This window comes from Emydura macquarii, unplaced genomic scaffold, assembly GCF_026122565.2.
Source record: "Emydura macquarii macquarii isolate MOO-44397 ecotype Brisbane River unplaced genomic scaffold, CSIRO-AGI_Emac_v2 contig_1043, whole genome shotgun sequence".
Lineage (NCBI taxonomy): Eukaryota > Metazoa > Chordata > Testudines > Chelidae > Emydura > Emydura macquarii.
Genome location: NW_027131180.1, coordinates 10,119,911 through 10,140,467, shown reverse-complemented (window position 1 = coordinate 10,140,467; position 20,557 = coordinate 10,119,911). Strand labels below are relative to the sequence as shown.

Below are 20,557 nucleotides of genomic sequence, written 5' to 3'. Positions count from 1 at the left end.
GAATTTGTCTAGCTTCAATTTCCAGCCTTTGGATGATATTATACCTTTCTCTGCTAGATTGAGGAACCCATTATAAAATATTTGTTTCCTATGTAGACACTTATAGACAAATCAATTCACCCCTTGGCCTTCTCTTTGCTTAGCTAAATAGATTGAGACCTTTGAGTCTATCACTATAAGGGATATTTTCTAATCTTTAATCATTCTCATGGCTCTTCTTTGAATCTTCTCAAATTTATCAACATCACTCTTGAGTTATGGGCACCAGAACTGGATACAGTATTCCAGCAGCAATCACACTAGTGCTAAATACAGGGGTGAAATAACCTCTCTACTCCTTTTTGAGATTCCTCTGTTTATACATCCCAGGATCACATTAGCTCTTTTGGCCACAGCGTCACACTGGCAGTTAATGTTCACCTGATTATCCACCTCCCATAAACTTTTTTCAGAGTCATTGCTTCCCAGGATACATGCCCCCATTCTGTAAGTATGGCCTTCATTTTTTTTGTTTCTAGATATGTTACATTTAGCCATATTATTAATGATACCATTTCCATTTAGTAATGGTCTAATACCATTGTCAGGATTCTTTTTGTTCCTAGTATATTTTTAAAACCTATTGTCCCTAATTCTGCTGGCCATAGATTTTTCTTTGCATCCGTTGGCTTTCCATCTCAATTTTTTACAATTCTTAACTTCTGATTTATATTAATTACTATCAACTTCTCCTTTCTTCCATTTGTTTATTTTTTAATTTTTTTAAAAAAAAGTTTACAGCTGCCTCCACTTCCCTAAACCAGGTTTGTCTGTTTGTCTTTTTTTAACCAGGATGGCCTTCTTCCTCGATTGTTGCCTTTTGGGCATCTAATAAGGTGTCTTCAAATGATTTCCAATTATCATTCACATTTTTCTGATTACATTCTTTCTCCCAGCTGAGTTAGCTCATCATTATTTTCAGCTTTGTGAAATTGGCCCTGTTATATCACCATGTATATATTTTATTGGTCTGGACTTTATTCTGTTTGCACATTATAAGTTTGATCATGTCACAATCACTTTCATCTAAGCTACCGTTAACTTTTAGTTCTGTGCTAAGTTCCTCTTTGTGTTAGTACAAGGTCTGATATAGAATTTCCCCATGTTTGCTGCAACTCTTCTTGAGTTAGGAAATTGTCATCTATAAATTTTAGAAATTCCAAAGATGTTATTTAGATGTTGTGGATCATATTCTCCATTCTCTTACACTAGCATGTAATTATTATGGAGAATTGATCCCTTTTTCTACATGGGCTAGGTGTGGTGGAAACTGTATGGCTGAGTGTCTTCAGCTTACACCACAGTGGATATCCCCTCATCAGCCCACTCCATCTCGGCATTAAACAGGAGAGGGTAATAAAATAGGGGACTGCACACTCACAGTTGAGAGCAGCCTCAGGCAGAAGATAGATTGCCCGAAACTACCCTTTGAGACCTTTTATATAGAAAGGAATGAAGCCACTGAAGCAATTCCATTAACATCTGCAGACATGTCAACAAAAACTTGTAGTAAGGGGTACCAGAAACTGCTAAGGTAGGTGCAAAAATTCAGCATGGATACTTTAGCTAATCCATTGTCAGGAGATAATCAACCAATTTAACCCGTGAAATTTCTTTCCTATAACAAGGCCTAAATCTGATTGAAATGGGCTTGAGAAAACCTTAACAAATCAGAAATCACAAAGTTGCTCTGCCACAACTTTCTCTGTTTTTACCTTGATGAATCCTCAGTGTGTGTTCTTAACAATGAAAATTTTTAAACTGAAAATAACAAACTCGCAGAGTTTGAAATAGTAAAGAAAAAAGTGTATGTGCAATTATATATATAAAAATACTGTGTGTTCAATAGTTTTATTTTGATCGGACCAGAAATAATAATGTATTTGTACAGTAGTTATGCTCAGAGGCGCCAATCAAGATGAAAGCCCATTGTGCTGAGCACCATATAAACAAAATATAAGACAATCCTCCCGCCTTCTCCCCCAAAGAACTTACATCTTATCCCTATTTAGAATTTAACAGGTAGCTATAAAACACAATGGAAGGGGGAAGGGAGAGAATGGGGGAAGTGAACGCTTACACTAATAGGAACAAGGTTACATTTATTAACTAAGCTTAGGCTTCATAGTTTTTTATTTAAAATAAGTAATTGGACAGTATATATCAGTGAGTTGCTAACCGTCCTTTTGCCTGACCATTATCATTAGGCAGTTTATCGCAGGTGTGCTTATATAGCTGGGTCATTAGCAGGGTTTTATGACTGTGCACACTGATTCGAGAATTACAAAAAAAATCCTTTACTTGGTGAAATATTTTCAGAACTGCTCATTTAAAAAAGAAACATAAACAAAAGGTTGTCAGTTTATCTCAAGGCCAGCCCTGTCAACAGATAGTATATACCAAATTATTATTATTTTGTTTACTTCCTCATTCGCAATTTAAAAAAAAAATTAATTATTCAGAATACCAAGAAATATTCTTATATTTCTTAGTTTGGTTCTCATGCAGGTTACATCTCCAGGCAGATTAATGAGTGAAGGAAGGGGTTCTGCTAAACAGAGAGGAACCATCAGTATGTCTTCTTGTCATTGGACAAACAACAGAGATATAAATGTGCATTGTTCCAGTGTATAAATGTAGAAGATTGTGAGAGTTGTCAGTCCAACATTAATATCTTTATTTTATTATCTTCCACAAGTGTATTTTAGAAAGATACTACTAGAAGGCATTACAGTTCTGCTCAGTAATTGATACATTGTAAATAGATTTAGGCTAACTTGAGACATTCTACCTGATCTTAGCAGTTTCTATAGTATTAGTTAGCATCCTGAGTTTTGTGGGGGCATCATAGAATATATCCTGCTAGGACATGGGATTTTAGTACATATCTTATATTGAGCTCTTTTCTGGTACATGGTTCAGTATTTCTATGTATGTTAGTAAACTGTTCCCTTGGATTCCTTATCTCTCTAATTAACAATACATTCCCTTGCTTCTGTCTTTCTAAGTTTATTGATGAAGTAGTTCCTGTGTAGACTTATATATCCCTATTGTACCTGGCGCTCTTCAACTTTACTGTACAACACAGTAATGCATATAAAGAGCAAAATACTTCTGGCTTGGTGTGTGGGTGTATTAGAAAGAAAGTGGACTCAGAATGTCTCTTTCAACTTTCCTCCCCTCCTACCACATACCTCTGTAGGACTAAAACAGGGTTCAGACATGACCGTGGAGCCCAGCCAGCATGTCTCTTGATTATCTGTGGCCCTAAAGGAATGTGGTCATTTAACATGGGTGCATAGCCAGGCTCTTAACCCGATCCCGCCTGTACACATTTTGTTGTTGATAGTAGACAGCAGGTGGGAATGTAAAATTCTTTGTTTTGGAGTAGCAATAAGGCACTGTGCACAAATCTTACTTGCCGCATCCTTGCATTTGCAGGCAGAAAGGATCCAAGGATCCTTCATTGTCTGCAACTCCTTGCTCATCCAGGTCATGTCATATACTCACAAAAGAAGAATTTTGTCTTTTGGTAGCACATCACATCAGTGCAATGGTTTTCTCTGGTATTTGTATCTGATGGAAGTTGAATAAATCTATTGAGAACGATTTGCTTTTACTAGTGAAAAAAGACTCTGTATGGTTTAAGTTTGCATGATATTTCCTTTTAATATCCTCATTCCAATAGTCATTTCCTCACATAATATCTGGGGCAGTTTATTGTCTTTACAGTGATTCTGCTGCAACTGCCATGGTTTATGAAATCATAAGTTCTGTATTCTGAATTGAAGATATGATGCTGAAATATATGAAATTCTGTATATCAAAAACACATGGTTCTGTTTCCGTATTTTTTATATAAAAGGAAATCTCGCTACATAAGTATAGAATAAAAAGTATTTTATTTTCAGGTCATTTATAGAGCAGTTTTCTTTTATTTATTTATTTTAAAAAGCATCTAAGTACAGCTGTTAAAATGGATCTCAAGGGCAACATAATGAGGATTTTACATGCCTATTTTGATATAACGTTGGGGTGCTTTTTTAACCAAGCAAGATTAACAATTTATTTTAAGCCAGAGCCTATAACTACCAAATTTAGAATGTAATAATCGTTGGTGTGAGCTGGCTTATCAAAATGTATTACTAGGAGAGATTTTATATATGGATAATATTAAACTTGAGTCTAGAGCCAAAAATTTATTCACAGTAATTCCTTGAGATACATTACAACATCCTTCCCCAGTATCAATAAACAGAAGTGTCCGTTCAATAAACTTAACTGTGCAAGTTTAGCTCCCCTTAATAATAATAGATTTTATTTATGAGTAACAAAAGAAGAGGATATAGTAATACCAAGCAGATAAGATTAAAATAAATGTAATTGTTTCTCAGGGGTTAAAGGAAGAATATATAGAATTTGCTTTAAAGTTTGTTTTTATAAAATATGTCTGTAAGTCTTAAAATCTAGACGTGCACAACAGCTGATTTTATCAAATAAGCAGTGATTAATGACTATGCATGAAATCTTGGCTCTGTTAAAGTCAGTTGGAGTTTTGGCACTTACTTCAGTGGGGCCGTATTTCCTCTCCTTTACCTAAGATCAAAATAGGACTTAAATCAAAAAGGAATCCTACAGAAAGTGGAAACACAGACAAATTGCTAAGGACGAGTGCAAAAGAATTGCACAAGCATGTGGGGATGGAATCAGAAAAGTTAAACCACAAAATGACTTATACCTTATAAGGGTCTTAAGACAATCAGAAGAGCTTCCATAAATGCTTGAGGAGCAAGAAAAAGACGAAGAAAAGTGTATGTCCTTTACCTAGTGGGGAAGGAGAACTAATAACTGATGACATGAAGAAGGCTGAGGTGTTTAATGTCTATTTTGCTTCAGTCTTCATTAGAAAAGTTAATGGTGACCAGATATTTAACACAATTAATATTAACAACAAGAAGGAAGAAACACAAACCAAAATAGGGAAAGAACAGGTTAAAGAATATTTAGATAAATTAGATGTAATCAAGTCATCAGGGCATGATGAAATTCATCCTATGGTACTTAAGGAACTATCTTAAGCAATCTTGGAAGCCTTAGCAATTATCTTCGAGAACTAATGGACGATGGGTGAGGTCCCAAAGAACTGGAGAAGGGCAAACATAGTACTTATCTTTAAAAGGAGAGAACAAAGAGGACCCTGGGAATTATAGACCAGTCAGTCTAACTTTGATACATAGAAAGATGATAGAACAAATTATTAAAAAATCAGTTTGTAAGCTCCTTGCTGATGATAGGGCTACTAGGAATAGCCAGAATGGATATGTCAAGATCAAATGCCAAACCAACCTAATTTCCTTCTTTAACAGAGTTACTTGCCTAATGGATGGGGGGAATGCAATAGATGTGATAAATCTTGATTTTAGAAAGGTTTTTGACACTGTTCTACATAACGTTCTCATAAGCAAACTAAGGAAATGTGGTCTAGATGAAATCACCATAACGTGTGCACAAATGGTTGAAACACCATACTGAAAGAGTAGTTATCAATGGTTCGCTGTCAAACTGGGAGTATGTGTTTAGTGGGGTTTGTTCAGAGGTTAGTCCTGGATTTGGTACTATGCAATATTTTCATTAATGACTTGAATAATGGAGTGGAGAATATGCTTATACATTTGCAGATGACACCAAGCTGAGAAGGGTTGAAAGCACTTTGGAGGGTAGAATTAGAGTTAAATGACCTTGAGAAATTAGAGACTTGGTGTGAAATCAACAACATGAAATTCAATAAAGACAAGTGCAAAATACTTCACGTAGAAAGGAAAAAATCAAATGAACAACTATAAGATGGGGAACAAGTGCCTAGGTGGTAGTACTGCTGAGAAGGATCTGGGGGTTATAGTGGATCACAAATTGAATATGAGTCCACAATGTGATGCAATTGCAAAAAAAAGGCTAATATTATGTATGAAGAGGAATGTCGTATATAAGACATTGCAGATGATTGTCCATCTGTACTAGGCACTGGTGAGGCCTCAGCTGGAGCACTGTCTAGTTTTGAGCATTACACTTTAGGAAAGATCTAGACAAATTGGAGAGAGTCCAGAGGAGAGCAACAAAAATGATAAAAGGTTTAGAAAACCTGAGGAAATGTTTAAAACAACAGCAACAACCTGGGCATGGTTAATCTTGGGAAAAAAAGACTGAGAAGGGACCTGATAAGTCTTCAGATGTGTTCAGCGCTGTTATAAACAGGACAGGTGATCAATTATTCTCCATGTCCACTGAAAGTAGGACAAGAATTAATGGGTTTGATCTGCAGAAAGGGAGATTTAGGTTAGATATTTGGAAAAGCTGTCTAACTATAAGCATAGTTAAGCTCTAGACTATGCTTCCAAAGGAGGATGTGGAATTGGAGGTTTTAAGAACAGGCTACACAAACACTTGTCTGGGATAGTCTAGGTTGATTTGGTCCTGCCTTGGTGGAGGGAGCTGGACTTGATGACTTTTCAAGGTCCTTTCCAGCCCTGCATTTCTATGATTGTATGATTAGCTCTCCTTCTTCACTAGGTAGGGGACCTACACTTTCCTTAATCTTTGCCTTGCTCCTAATGTATTTAAAGAACCTCTTCTTATTACCTTGTTAGGAGTAACTTATTTTGTGCCTTAGCCTTTCTGATTTTGTCCCTACATGCTTGTGCTGTTATTCTGTACATCTCCGTAGGAATTTGTCCATATTTTCACTTTTTGTGGGATTCATTTTCAGGTCATTAAAGAGCTCCAGATTGAGTCATATTGGCCTCTTACTGTTCTTTCTATCTTTCCTTTGCATTGGGATAGTGTGTAGTTGTGATTTCTTAAGAAACTGCCAGCTCTCCTGAACTCCTTTTTCCCTTAGACTTTCTTCCCATAGAACCTTACCTGTTGAGGCCTTCCCCTTCCTTCTGCCCAGAATTGGAGACTGCATCTGGAGAGTGGGGGAGAGATTTCTGTATCTCTCTCTACTGCCACAGGACAGGCTACTGGAGGAGGAGGAGAGTTAAGTGGCTTTCATGCCCTTTACTCCCCTTACTTATCAAATGCAGGAGCTTTGCTCTCCTTGCCTTTTAATGAATAGATAATTTGAACTGTATTCCCAAGAACTGTGAGTCTGATTGATCATCAGATTTTGGAATCTGGAAAGAAATTTTTCATTGTGGCAAAATGGGTGACATGTCTGTTGGGTTTTTGGTTTTGTTTTATTTTTTGTTTTGCCTTCCTCACAGCCTCCTAGAGACTTCGTTTGAGGTTAATAAGGAATAAGGACAGGAATATCAAAAATATAAATTTATAAGTATGGTTGTAATTTCATTGGAACTTGCAGCCAGTGTTTGGGCGTTGAGAGGTCAGGAACCAATTATGGGTTTCATAGAGGTGATAGCTTGTGTCCCCTATTAGCCTTGAAGAAGAAGAGGCAACTGTAAACCTTTGCACATTGAGGTACCTCTCATGTTCATTCCCCTTCTCAGCAGGAAGGTGAGAAGATTCAGAGGTGGGCCAAATCCTAGAAGTTAGGCTGAAGGAGGCCAACCCTGATAAGTGATTATTTGTTAAGCAAGCCTTATACTATACTATGCTGCATCTAGTAAATACCTAGGGTTTTTTGTGGTGTGTTTGGAGGGGCAGGGGGCTTTAACATCCCGACCCCCAGTAAAGTTAAATATTATTATTGCAACCATCTAATTTAAAACAATTCTCCCAACTGATGTTTTGGCTGAGTAAGATGGGCAGAATACTTCCTTGCTAATGTATGTTTTTTGTCCATTTTATGGCAGATTACAAGAGCACAGGTCCGTTTTTCCCCCCAGTTAATCGGTATAGTACATTTGTGTACACTCTTGCAGTAGGGCAGGTACAGAAAGCAAAAACTTATATAAGATCCATTCCCATGGTACTATGCAACCATCTTGTAAGGGACCTAAAGTAACCCTTGAAATCAGAAAATAGGGGGTGTCTGGGCTTTTGGCTCCTAGTCACAATTATTCAAAGGCAATTTTATATGGAAAATAGTAAAGTTGATTCCTAACCAGAATATTTTAGTTGGTGATTGTCAGAAGATGAAACTAAGGAGGCAGAACCTAGAGTGCTAAGGGAATCCATATCCAATCTATATTAAAGGGAGGAAATATTCTGGTGCAAACTCAAATATAATTAGTTTTTCATGGAAGGCATTGTCTCTATTTGCATGGGCAGTTTTCAAGTGTGGGGAAAAAATGGACAGAAATCAGAACTGGGAACAAAAACTAGTTCAAGACTGCTGTCTCCTTTTATGTCCCAAAGATTGTGAGGGAAATGTATCCCACAAAGGAAACACTGTAATTGTAATAAAGAGTACCAGAGTAATTATGTCATATAACAACCAGAGTGGAACAACACAATAGAGAATAAACAGAGAGGAGACATATCTAGATAAGTGTTTCTCAACCTTTTTGATACCTGGACTGGCTTCCTATACTGTGTCAGGGAGATCTCAGGGACCAGTGCTGGTCTATGGACCTGTTGTTGAGAAACAGCGATCTAGACAACCTGAGCCTGAACCACTGAATAACAGTTTATTGTAAAAGAGGCCTGAGGATTCAGATGTTGTACCTGGAAGAGCTCCTTAATGGCTAGAACTCATTGGGGCCAGTATGATGGGGTGGGCGGCCCTCTTAAGGGTAGTGGTCAGTCCACCCCATTATGTGCTGGGAATAAGTCATGCTTGAGAGAAGATCCTGTATCTTTAAGGGCTGGGGCAAGGAGCATTGAAGAGAAGGCAGAGTATTGCTCCCCTCTTTCTGAACCAATTGGGGATCAGCTGAGAAAAAAGGGACCAGTATAAATGCTGCCTCCTGCCTCATAGCAGGTAGGGTGACCTGATGTCCTGATTTTATAGGGATAGTCCTGATTTTTGGGGCTTTGTCTTATATAGGTGCCTATTACCCGCCCCCACCCCCATCCCAATTTTTCACACTTACTATCTGATCACCCTAATAGCATGGCAGACACTAGCAGGAGAAAGCCGCTTGCTGAATCCTCCTAGTTTGAGGATTATTTGAGGAAATAAGGGGCCAGCTGAGGGAGAAGCTAGGAAAGGCCTTACAGCTGGCTAAATTACAACCCAGCCCAAGGAATATTCTGCCTTTTGTAGTTTCAAAATGTCAATCTTAGTATTGTTAAGGAATACATGTGTGCAGCCTTCCCATTTTGCGTGTGGCTTGGTTAATGGAATTGTGTACAATTAGACCATTTCACATCAGTAATTTCTGTATTTCCTGTGTAATTTACTATTATATAACTAAACCTAATATACTACAATATTACTTTATAGTACTGGTGCATATAAGGGGTATCTGAGCATATAATATTTTTTAAATTCAAATTTGCAAACTGAGAATTGTATAGCTAGAGAGAGAGAGAGAATATGCAGTGAGTTGTCTTTGCATTCATTATTTAACACAAATTATTGATGAAAACATTTTATCTTTCACTTATAAGTCCTGATGGTTCATCAATAATGAATGAGGAAAAGTGTGCAAAGTCAGTCCATTGTGTGTTCTGTTTTATGCATCACCAATTTTAGGGACAGATTTTAAGCTCAGGGTCACAGCGAGCATATCTAAGCATCTTGAAACTTTACTAAAATGCATACATGTTCAAACGTAAGAAAATATCTTGAAGTATTAATGTGCATTAATGTGCTTCAAATACTTCAGATTAGAAGATGGCACTTACTCTGTATTGATGTATTCTAAATTGTGTGTAGAGCAGCACAAGTCTTTTACTGTTCATATTAATTAATATTGGCAGGAACCATGTTTTTTAGCAATTTATGTTCAAATGAGAGATTCTGAGATAATTTTAAGGTACTAGTATGTCAGATTAAATAGCCGTTATCCAAATAATTGAATAGCACATTATGCATCAGGCAGATTGCAATTTTTATAATGTGTGATTCAGCCACCAAAGTTCCTCATTCAACAATGATATTATACAACTGATACTTAAATAATGGTCAAATTCTGCCCTTATCACACCCTGTTAGCTGACTAAGTAACATTATTATTGGGTGCTGATAGTTCCCAATAAGAACCAGTGCAGCAAATCAGAGGACAAACTGATGAATATGTGCTCTTTAGCCACCTATGCATCTACTGTAATAGCTTCTAATGTTTAAATTGGCTTAATATGTGCAATACAATTTTATAAATGGGTGCATAGGAAAAAGATGAAAAATAGATTTTATTGTGATTTTTTAATAATGTTTCCCATTGGTAAATTTTCCAAGTTCTCTAGTGGATGTAGAAGAAAAAGTTATTAATAATATGATGTAGCACTTGTCATCTGTACATTCCAAAGCACGTTAGAAGCATAGGGCAAAAACCAGGGTGTGAAATCCTGGATCCACTGCATTCAATGACAAAAATGCCATTGACATCAATGAGGCCACGATTGAACCCATGATGTATTGTGTTTAGAAATGGGTCTCAGTATCTTCTCCTTTTCCCTGGAACATAAAATTGCCAAGAAACAGGTTTTGTGTTGGTTTTCATTCCTTTGAATAATGCTACTTGTTCTTCTGATTGAAAGGAACTGAGGAGATTCTGGGATATAGCAATTTATTAAAACTTTGGTCCACACACTCATTCCTTTGAAGAAGCATGCACACTGAGTGGTGGCACTGCATTACAGAAGGCTCTGACTGGTGCACAGAGCACATGCACACCCAGGAGTGTGAATCTGTGCTGACAATCTACTAAAAGACCTACAGTAACTTATAAGTTACCTCTCTTTCTTCCTGAAATACAAAATTGAGAAGAAACACATTTCACCTCCATACTTCATGTGAATTGTGATATACTTATTGTTCAACACGGATTAGAAAAGTCCAAAATGAAAATGAAAAAAATAAAAACAATAGACACTGGGGGGAGGGGGACAGGGGAGCTTAACAAGAATAAATGAGACAAGTTAAAATTTCAGGTGTGTTGAAATTCAAAATGTCAGCAGTAACTAAGGCCCCAATCCTTCATTGGGATCCACTAGCATAGATTCCTACACGTATGCAGATTCCCACTGAAAGCAATGGAACTTTGCATAAGTGTTAGGCTTCAGGCTAGAAGATAACAATGAAGAATCTGGACCTAAATAAGTAAAAATCCAAATGATACATGAATTTTATTTGAGGTTTCTTCAACTGCACGGAGTGCTATTCCAGATTAGTGTGATACCAGGAACCTTTGAATTTCAAAGCTCTAGTTCCATCTATTGAACTAAAGGAGAATCTCCATTCTTATAATCCCAACATCTCTTAAGCTTCTGGATGTTATAAGGGAGAGAGAATTTTATCCTTCAGTTGTGAATTATCACAAGCCCTGCTATCATAAATTATTTATCCCACAGGGCAATTCCTGCAGTCCTTATTCAGACATGTCTCCCACTGACTGAAGTCAGGTCACCTAAAACCTGGGATTGGTATTGTTTAGTATTTTTAAATCAAAGTAAATAAAAAAAAAAAAATGGATTTCAGGTCAAATCTTTCAGTTCTTACTCAGGAGACATTTGGCTGCCCATGGACTGCAGGGTTTGGCCTCAAATTCACTCATTTTTATTCACTTTGATTTAACACTCTAAATAGTACCAACCCCAGGTTATAGGCACACTGACAACTATCCAAACCAAATCCTTACCAATGATCATAAACATAAAAAAAATTATAAATCTATCATATAATTTGGTATGTTTTATTATCTTTACAGTCTTCAATCCAACTGCTCAAGTAAAAACACAAAAAAGCAGGATTTATTGTGATTGGGTAGAGGTTTGAGCAATGCTCAACATTAATAACATTTTAAAGTTCTCAGGTGAATATAAAACAATTTGATGTAAAATGCCTTAAAAGATTTTTCAATTTTCTTCATTCTCCCTTAAACATAAAATTCCCAAAAACATGGTTCATGTCAATTCACCTCCATTTGACTGGTGAAGCACTTACATTGTTTGGAAAACAAACTGAAAAGTCCATTTGATTAAAGAAAGATCCAGATCATAATCTCAGATTGTGTAGTCCTCATTGTGATGAGTCAACCTTCCGTTGGTATGCTTGCGGATGCATGGAAGTGAACTTTTCAGGTAATGTTCTATCCATGGTAGTTAAATGGTTCCCATTGCTGTAGTATCTGAGAGTTTCACTTTCCTTTAATATATGTATCCTCTGATTACTGCTTTGAGGTTGTGAAAGTAAGTGTCTTACCAAAGATCACCCAGCAATCTGTGTCAGAGCAGAGAACTGAACCCAACTCTCCTGAGTCTGAGGCTAGTGCCTTACGTATCTGTCCCATGTGTGTCTGATCCCTTTATATGCTATGGTTAACCCACTATTTGTGAAATGTTTGACTAAAGGATTTTTTTTCATTACACATACTATCATGCCATAATATATACACACAAAATTTAAAATTAAGGTGAAAGTGGAAACTGTAACCCTGAATGGTCCTGTCTTTTGTGGTTTCAAACTGTCAGTCTTACTATTGCATGAAGGTAATTTTTGGATTAAATATTATTTAATTCCCCCCTTATAAGAAAGTCCATGATGAATTTATAGCTAAATGAATTCTTAGAGGTTTGTACTAATATCAAGATTGTGGGGGAAAAAAGAATAGGAACTAAATTTATTCCTATTAACCTCAAAACAGTTGTCAGGCATACACTCTTGTGACTGATTTGCCAGTCACCAACAATCATAATTTTTGAACATGTAACCTGCTTTTTTGTACATGGAGTTTGCTTATCTGTTTACTCTGAAAGAGAAAATACGCAGATGAATTAAAGAGGGGATGTAGCTTTTTTTGGAGATAGAAGTAAAAGTAACTTAAGAACAAAGTAAAATTCAGAATATTCTATGAGTAGATTATGCCAAATTCACTTTTTCTTGAAACCATATTTGTAGGATTTTGTCAGTAATTTGCATTCTTATATGTATGAAATGTGAAGAGAACATTTTATTTAATATAAGTTACAGCTCAATTAGGAAATTTCCTTTTATTTTTCTCTTTTTTTCTAGTTCTGGAAGTAATGTACTGAATAGTGGAAGAGATGTGATAAGTGAAGATGTACTGTGTAACAAAGAGAACAACTCAAATGGCTGTAAGTACCGCTAAATTGATACCTTTCATTTTTCTGCAACAGTTTTGTTTTAACTAATGAATTTTGGAGGACATGGGAAACTGATGTGAATTAACAGAACCTTTAAAAGTTAAAATATATACAATAGTAGATACTCATATTACAGCTTTATTGTCTGTAGACATTTTACATTTAGATAGACAGTGCACGTTTAGTAATACATTTTATGGCGAAAGACTTTGTTTAAAGAAAGAAAACAAGCAAAAAAGAAAGCTAAGTTCTCTTTTACAGGGCCCAAGAGTTGGTTCTCCTAGCAAGGGACTCCCGTGAGACCCTTCCAGCTTATCAGTATAGGATATGAAATAATTATTTAAGAATCATTGATTGTCCACAGATTTTTCACTTTCATTCCCTAATAGTTTTCAGTCAAGAGTTATGTCAAGATTTATTCATTGGGCATTATGGCTCTGTCATACATAGATACCCTCAAGAAAGTTGAATTGCACAAAATCTCTAGGGCAGTTCCTTGAAGTTCAGTGCATCCTTTAGCAAAATATTATTGCATTTATACATGACTATATGGAAAACTTAAACTTGTTATATCAGTACTACTAGTACCATCATAATTCTGAAACACCTAGGTGGTATTTATGTCCACTATATGTTACACCACCTGTTGGGATGTGGCTTCTGTATAGTAATGTGTTCTGTATTATGTAGAAATGTTTAAATTTGGTCTTCAAAACCTATACAGAGTATATTGATAATATATCATTGTGTTCAGTTCATATAATTGGAAGGGAGGGATTAAATTGATGGTTCTTAATATTTTTCATACTGTACAATTTAATATTGTATCCCTCATTTCAGACTCTCTACCCATTTAGTAATATGGGAAGGAAGGGGTAGTTGCAATCTCCTTACACCTGATTGTGACCTCCAGACTGAAAACCCATTGGTTAAAGGGTAAAGACCTTGTAGTGAGCAGCTAGGTGTATCCTCTGCAGAATTTTCTGAAAATACCTGTCAATTCATGCACAATATGTTTTGTGCATGCACATGTGTAATTGCTCTTCAGAAATATTTCTATGAGCCCCAAGGTTAAGAAACCAATGTCAAGGATAAATTTGCAGTATCCTGACAGGAAGAGGATACTCTCAGAATCTGGGGAATCAGCCTGGTAAATCCTGTTAGTATGATCCTTGAACACTTCCTCTAGCACATCATGGAGCATCCCCCTTTTGAGATATACTGCTACCTCCGAGTCATCTAGAAAGTAATAATTATTGGGGCTGTGCAAGTGCCCACTCAACTTTTGGAGTGTTCACTATAAGTGCGAAAAAGGACTTTGGGCCCTAACTGCCCTTACTTCCTTTCCTGTTGTTAAAAAATCTGAACTATGGAAGTGCCGGATTTCCATTTGCAGAACTACATTGGTTGTTGGGCCTAATTGAGGATAGTGAGATTTTCTTATTTTTATTGTTATTACATGGGAAAAAGTGGCATGTGTGGTTTCTGTTTGATTTTGGGTTTTTGCATGAACTACTTTCTAGTAGTCAGCTTTCAATACTGATTTCTTCCTAAATGAGCTGTCCCCCTGTGCACCAGTGCTATCTCTGACGCATTTATTTTGGCTCCATTTTCACATCTGGCCTCTAATCAATTCATCCCCCTGGAGGGATGAGGTGGCTAAGCTTGAATGAAAATCAGACTTTGCAGCATTCTTCATGTCCAAAATGTGTGCATCGGATCAGTGTGTTAAATGTTTAAATTTTTTGGGCTAAAGAGACATTAAGGGTACTTGGCTGTGCCAGATTCACTCCCTCACATCCAACTTATAAAGGAGTGTCTCCCGGAGGAGATGATTATGGTTCAGTCTTCATTAATTATTGAGACTGAGTTTCAAATATGACAGATATCCAAAGCAGTCTTGTTGCCATCCAAGCCTGAATTTTTAAAAATTCTTTTCAGGTCATATTTTAAAACACTTGAGACACCTGAAGTGCACTGATTATACTATAAATATTGCCATTATGAAACAGGAATAAGGAGAACTATTAGACTGGAGCATGAATTGATATTATAGACCTGGTTAATGAAATCATTGCTAGCTAGCTAAAAACTTTCATTTGTGTCAAGTATTGAAAGGCCATCTAATCATTTGTGGTGGTCTTGAAAATGCAAAAATTACAATGTAATGTGTAATGTGTTGTCATCATAGTCTTCAACTTACTTAAAATGCTGTCCATCAAAAGCAAACTTGCCAAATTTTAATTTCTTTCCATTCTTGAGGATTTCCCAGTATAGCATTGTCATGCAGCTAGTGTCATTGAGAGAACAATCTTATTTATTTAAAAGTATAAAGCAGTACCCTTGCCTCTAGCAGGAATAATTTACATATCTACTGTACATCTCTGAAGACTTCAGTTTTTGTGAATATAGAGTGGTACTTTATCCAACATAGTCTTTCTTGCTCTTCCTGAGCTGTGCAGCAAAAAAGGTGGCATTTATATGCATAGGCTTGGCAAGAATAAAAGGAATTAATTAGCATAATTTTGTTTATGTAACTTTTTAAATAGCATGCAGTTTTACTGTTTTTGTGATTTGAGAGAACCTTAAATACTAGTTCCTAGGGCATGCTATTATAGCTTGCTATGTTTTTATATTGGAACAGCTACTTTATCCTTCACCAGCTTTGTTACTGTCTATAAACAACCCCTAAATCATGTTTTGGCAGTTAATAGATTCAATCACCTACAAGAGTTCTTCACTCCGGTGTACACACTGTTCTTGGAAGGGAGAAGTTCTGCAAACCTGGATCTTCATTTTCTTCCCTTTAATCTGGAAAAGCGTTATTGCACCATCATTCTGGTGAATGAACTGGTAAGAATAGAAAGTGTTGTCTGTAGATGTCTTTGTATGTTAACCTTGTCAATGATATATACAACAGTTATGACAACATTTGTAAAACTTTGCACCTAAGATATGCCTGCCAAGTGTATGCCTCAATTTGTTTGTGCAAAATGGGTAACTGTGTACAAAATTGGGAGATCTTCTTTGAGTGATGTCCTTGTGGGTGCTCCACACTAGGTTTTGGTGCATCCAAGCATCATTGATCAGTGATTTCTGACCGCAGTGCTCGTCCAGATTGCGCATTTGCAATTCCTGTCTTGCGATGCCATTGGCCCTTCTTTTGGTGCGCGCGTGACCTGGCACCCCATTTCCCTGTGACTATCCACCCAGTACACAGACACTTTATCAGGTTCATGTTGGAAGACAACCATTACCAGCACAAGGTCTTATCCTTTGGATTTTCTACAGCAACAAAGGTTTTTTCGAAGTTGCTTACCATAGTGGCGGCATACCTATGCAAGGAAGGGATCATAATAATAATAAAGGCACACAGTCAAGTGCTGGCTATACAAGTTACACAATGAACAAGATCACTGTTTCAAAACTTAGGACTTATGATAAACAAACAAAAGTCCACTTTGATTCCAGTACAACAACTGGAATTCATCAGAGCATACCTGGACTCAGTAGCAGCTAGGGCAGTGGTTCTCAAACTTTTTGTACTGGTGACCCCTTTCACACAGCAAGCATCTGAGTGTGACCCCCCACCCTTAAAAATTAAAAAACACATTTTTTATATTTAGCACTATGTTCAATACTAAATGTAAATGCTAATGCTTAAAATTAATTTACCTTTTCTTACTGCTCTTAAGTTAAGACTAAAACACATTTTATTGAATTGTTATAAGCATAGAATCGTAGAACCATAGAGTTTGAAGGGACCTCAGGAGGTCATCTAGTCCAACACCCTGCTCAAAGCAGGACTAACCTCGGTTAAATAATCCCAGCGAGGGTTTTGTCAAGCCGCATCTTAAAAACCTCTAAAGATAGAGATCCCACCACCTCCCTAGGTAACCCATACCAGTACTTAACCACCCTCCTAGTGAAAAACTTTTTCCTAATGTCCAACCTAGACCTCCCCCACTGCAACTTGAGACCGTTGCTCCTTGTTCTGTCATCTCCCACCACTGAGCCTAGCTCCATCCGCCCTGGAACCCCCTTTCAGATAGTTAAAGGCTGCTATCAAATCCCCCCTCATTCTTCTGCAGACTGAACAAGCCTAGTTCCTTCAGCCTCTCCCCATAAGTCTTGTGCTCCAGCCCCTAATCATTTTTGTTGCCCTCTGCTGGACTTTCTCCAAGTTCTCCACATCCTTTTTGTAGTGGGGGCCCAAAAACTGGACACAATACTCCAAATGCAGCCTCACCAATGCCGAATAGAGGGGAATAATCACTTCCCGCGATCTGCTGGCAATGCTCCTACTAATGCAGCCCAATATGCTATTAGCCTTCTTGGCAACCAGGGCACACTGCTGACTCATATCCAGCTTCTTATCCACTGTTATCCCCAGGTCCTTTTCTGCAGAACTGCTGCCTAGCTCATCAGTCCCCAGTCTGTAGCTGTGCATGGGATTCTTCCGTCCTAAGTGCAGGACTCTGCACTTGTCCTTGTTGAACCTCATCAGATTTCTTTTGGCCCAATCCTCCAGTTTGTTTAGGTCCTTCTGTATCCTATCCCTACCATCCAGGGTATCTACCACTCCCCCTATCTTAGTATCATCTGCAAACTTGCTGAGGGTGCAATCTACCTCATCCTTCAGATCATTAATGAAGATGTTGAACAAAACTGGCCCCAGGACCGACCCCTGGGGCACTCCTCTTGTGACTGGCTGCCAGCTAGACATGGAGCCATTGATCACTACTCGTTGAGCCCTATGCTCTAGCCAGTTCTCTATCCATTTTATAGTCCATTCATCCAAGTCATATTTCTTTAACTTGCTGATAAGAATACTGTGAGAGACCATATCAAAAGCTTTGCTAAAGTCAAGGTATATCACGTCCACCACTTTCCCTACATCTACAGAGCAAGTCACCTCTTCATAGAAAGGTTATAAAAGTTATTTTTAAGTACAATTTTAATACTTTAATACTTGACAGCAATTAATCACCACAAGCAGCCAAAAATCAGTAATGGTGTTTATCTGACACAAGAAGTTTTACTCTTGGCATTGTTTTAGAAAGGACGCATTTGATGTCATCCTTCACAGCAAACCAGTTTCGAGATTTCGTCTTTATTGTGAGAAGGCTGGAGAATTCACTCATTCATAGGTAGTGGGAAATGGCAGAAGGACTCTCAGGGCCATTTCAGACACCAGTGGGTATTCACTTGCAAACTGAGCACCAGAACTGGTTTGGAGGCAGCTATATGAATTTTGCTTTCACTTCATCATTGATCATGTCGATAAACTGTTCCTGTGTGAGAATATCCTCAGTAGGTAACTGCTCTCCTGTCACACTAAAAGGGTTCTTCATCAAGGAATGAAGTGTTTCGGATAGTGCTAGGAAATAGTGTGAGAACTCTTTGTGATGGGCTCTCAGATGTTCACTGATAGCTGACTTGAGAGCACTATCAATGTTAACTTCCTTCTCCTCGCTGAATGAGGAGAAACATGCCATATCTGTCTGTCTGTGTCCAATTTCCTGCACTACAGATCCAACTTCATCTGGAAGGCTCTGATTTTATTAGTCAGGTCTATTAATGTTGAATGTTTTCCCTGAAGTGACAGATTGAAGTCATTAAGGCTATCAAACATAACAACTAAGTATGCCAAGCAGAGAAACCATTTCTTGTCACTGAAGTTTTTGTTCAGTTCTTGTTTGTCCTTTCACAGGAAAAAATCCACCATCTCTTCACGAAGTATAAAAACACACTTTCATGCACATCCCCTAGAAAGCCATCAGACTTCAGTGTGGAAAATCAGACCTCTGTATTCACCACCCATTTCATTGCAGAGCTCTTGAAAGAGACGACTATTGAGAGCATGTGCTTTAATGTAGTTCACTGCTTGTATAACCACATCCATTACAGCAATCTGGCACACTGGCAATGTCTTTGCAGCTAGAACTTGATGATGGATTCCACAATGAGTGACAATCACATTAGGTGACATGCACTCTACTTTCTGCTGAAAGCCAGACCGTGCACCCATCATAGTTTGATCATTGTGGGTACAGACACCACAAACATTTTTCCACTCAATGCCATTGCCTTCAAAAAAGGCATTCACCTTATTGAAAATAGCCTGTGCTATTGGCCCAGCCAATACCATACCATACCATACCAACACTATTAATTGTGTGCAGTTAGTAACATCAGTAGTTTCATCAAATTGCAGACTGAACATACTGAAAGCAGAATGTTTAATTTCGTGCACAACTTGTTTTTTGTTATCTTCAGACATCTCACATATTCTACATTTCACAGTATCATTCGACATAGAAAGAATATTAAGCATTTTGGCAGTATCATTGCCAAGCTTAAGTGACACAATATTTTTGCACGCTGGCAGAATAAGCTCCTCACCTATCATTTAGGGTGTTTTGGTACAGGCAACTCGTAGCAACATAGCACAAGAGGCCTCCACAGTTGAGGATATTTGCTATCGGAATCTTCCATCTGCATCAAGCCTGGCTTTCCTTGTTGCTGCTTCTCTACATTTGAAAAAATCCATTTTTTTAATTTTTGTGCTCAAGATGTCTAGTTTCAAGATGTTGCTGCAGTTTGCATGGTCTTATCGATTCAGCAGGCAAAACTTTGCAGCAAATGACACACTGCGGTTTTTTAATACCAGAGCTAACGATGCTGGCAAAACTGTGCTTTATGTAAGACTCCAGATATTTTTGGCTTTAGCTGTTTTAACAGTAGAAGTGGTCATTATTTTCAGGACAAAGTATGCTCCTGTGTCTCTGACTGTTAAATAATATCGTACTTCTTCAAATCAAGCCTTCTAATGTTGTAACGTTGTCTCAGTCTTTAGGACTCCCAGGGCTGGCCAGAGGAAAAATGGTGCCCTGGGCAAACTTCTATTTGGCGCCCTTTCTTTGAAGGTGGAACACGGCTGCCAGGGAGTTGGGGGTGGAGCTGCGTTGGAGGGACTTGGGCTGTGTGCATGGTGGGAGTGGGGGCTCACAACCCCGCCCCTGGACAGGGAGGAGGCTCACAGCTTCCCTGGTGGCAGGGCTGTAGCTGGCAACCCCAAGCCCATCCAGATCAGGGCTCATTCATAGCTCCACACCTGGCTGGGCTACTGGCTCAACCACAGCCTCAGGTGTGGTGGGGCTTGGAGCTGCTCTGAGTGGGTCTGGGCTGCAGAAACTGATACTGGTCACAAATTGTGGCGGTAACAGTTTTTGGCACTACACCCCGGAGCCGGGGTCTGGGTTGCTGACAAACGGCAGCTGAAGCTGAGGCTTCTGAGAACCCACTCCTCGGCCGGGGGTCAGGGCTGCTGCTGACAACTCCACCG

The 20,557-nt window shown here is 38.1% G+C and overlaps 1 protein-coding gene across 1 annotated transcript in view; it reads left to right on the top strand.

Annotated features, from left to right (window-relative positions):
- LOC137150972 (cilia- and flagella-associated protein 47-like) overlaps positions 1-20,557 on the top strand; it is a 294,207-nt gene that overhangs the window by 255,458 nt on the left and 18,192 nt on the right. Inside the window, exons 41-42 of the mRNA XM_067545101.1 lie at positions 13,118-13,200; positions 15,917-16,062. Coding sequence (XP_067401202.1) covers positions 13,118-13,200; positions 15,917-16,062 — 229 coding nt within the window. The remainder of the gene's footprint in view (positions 1-13,117; positions 13,201-15,916; positions 16,063-20,557) is intronic.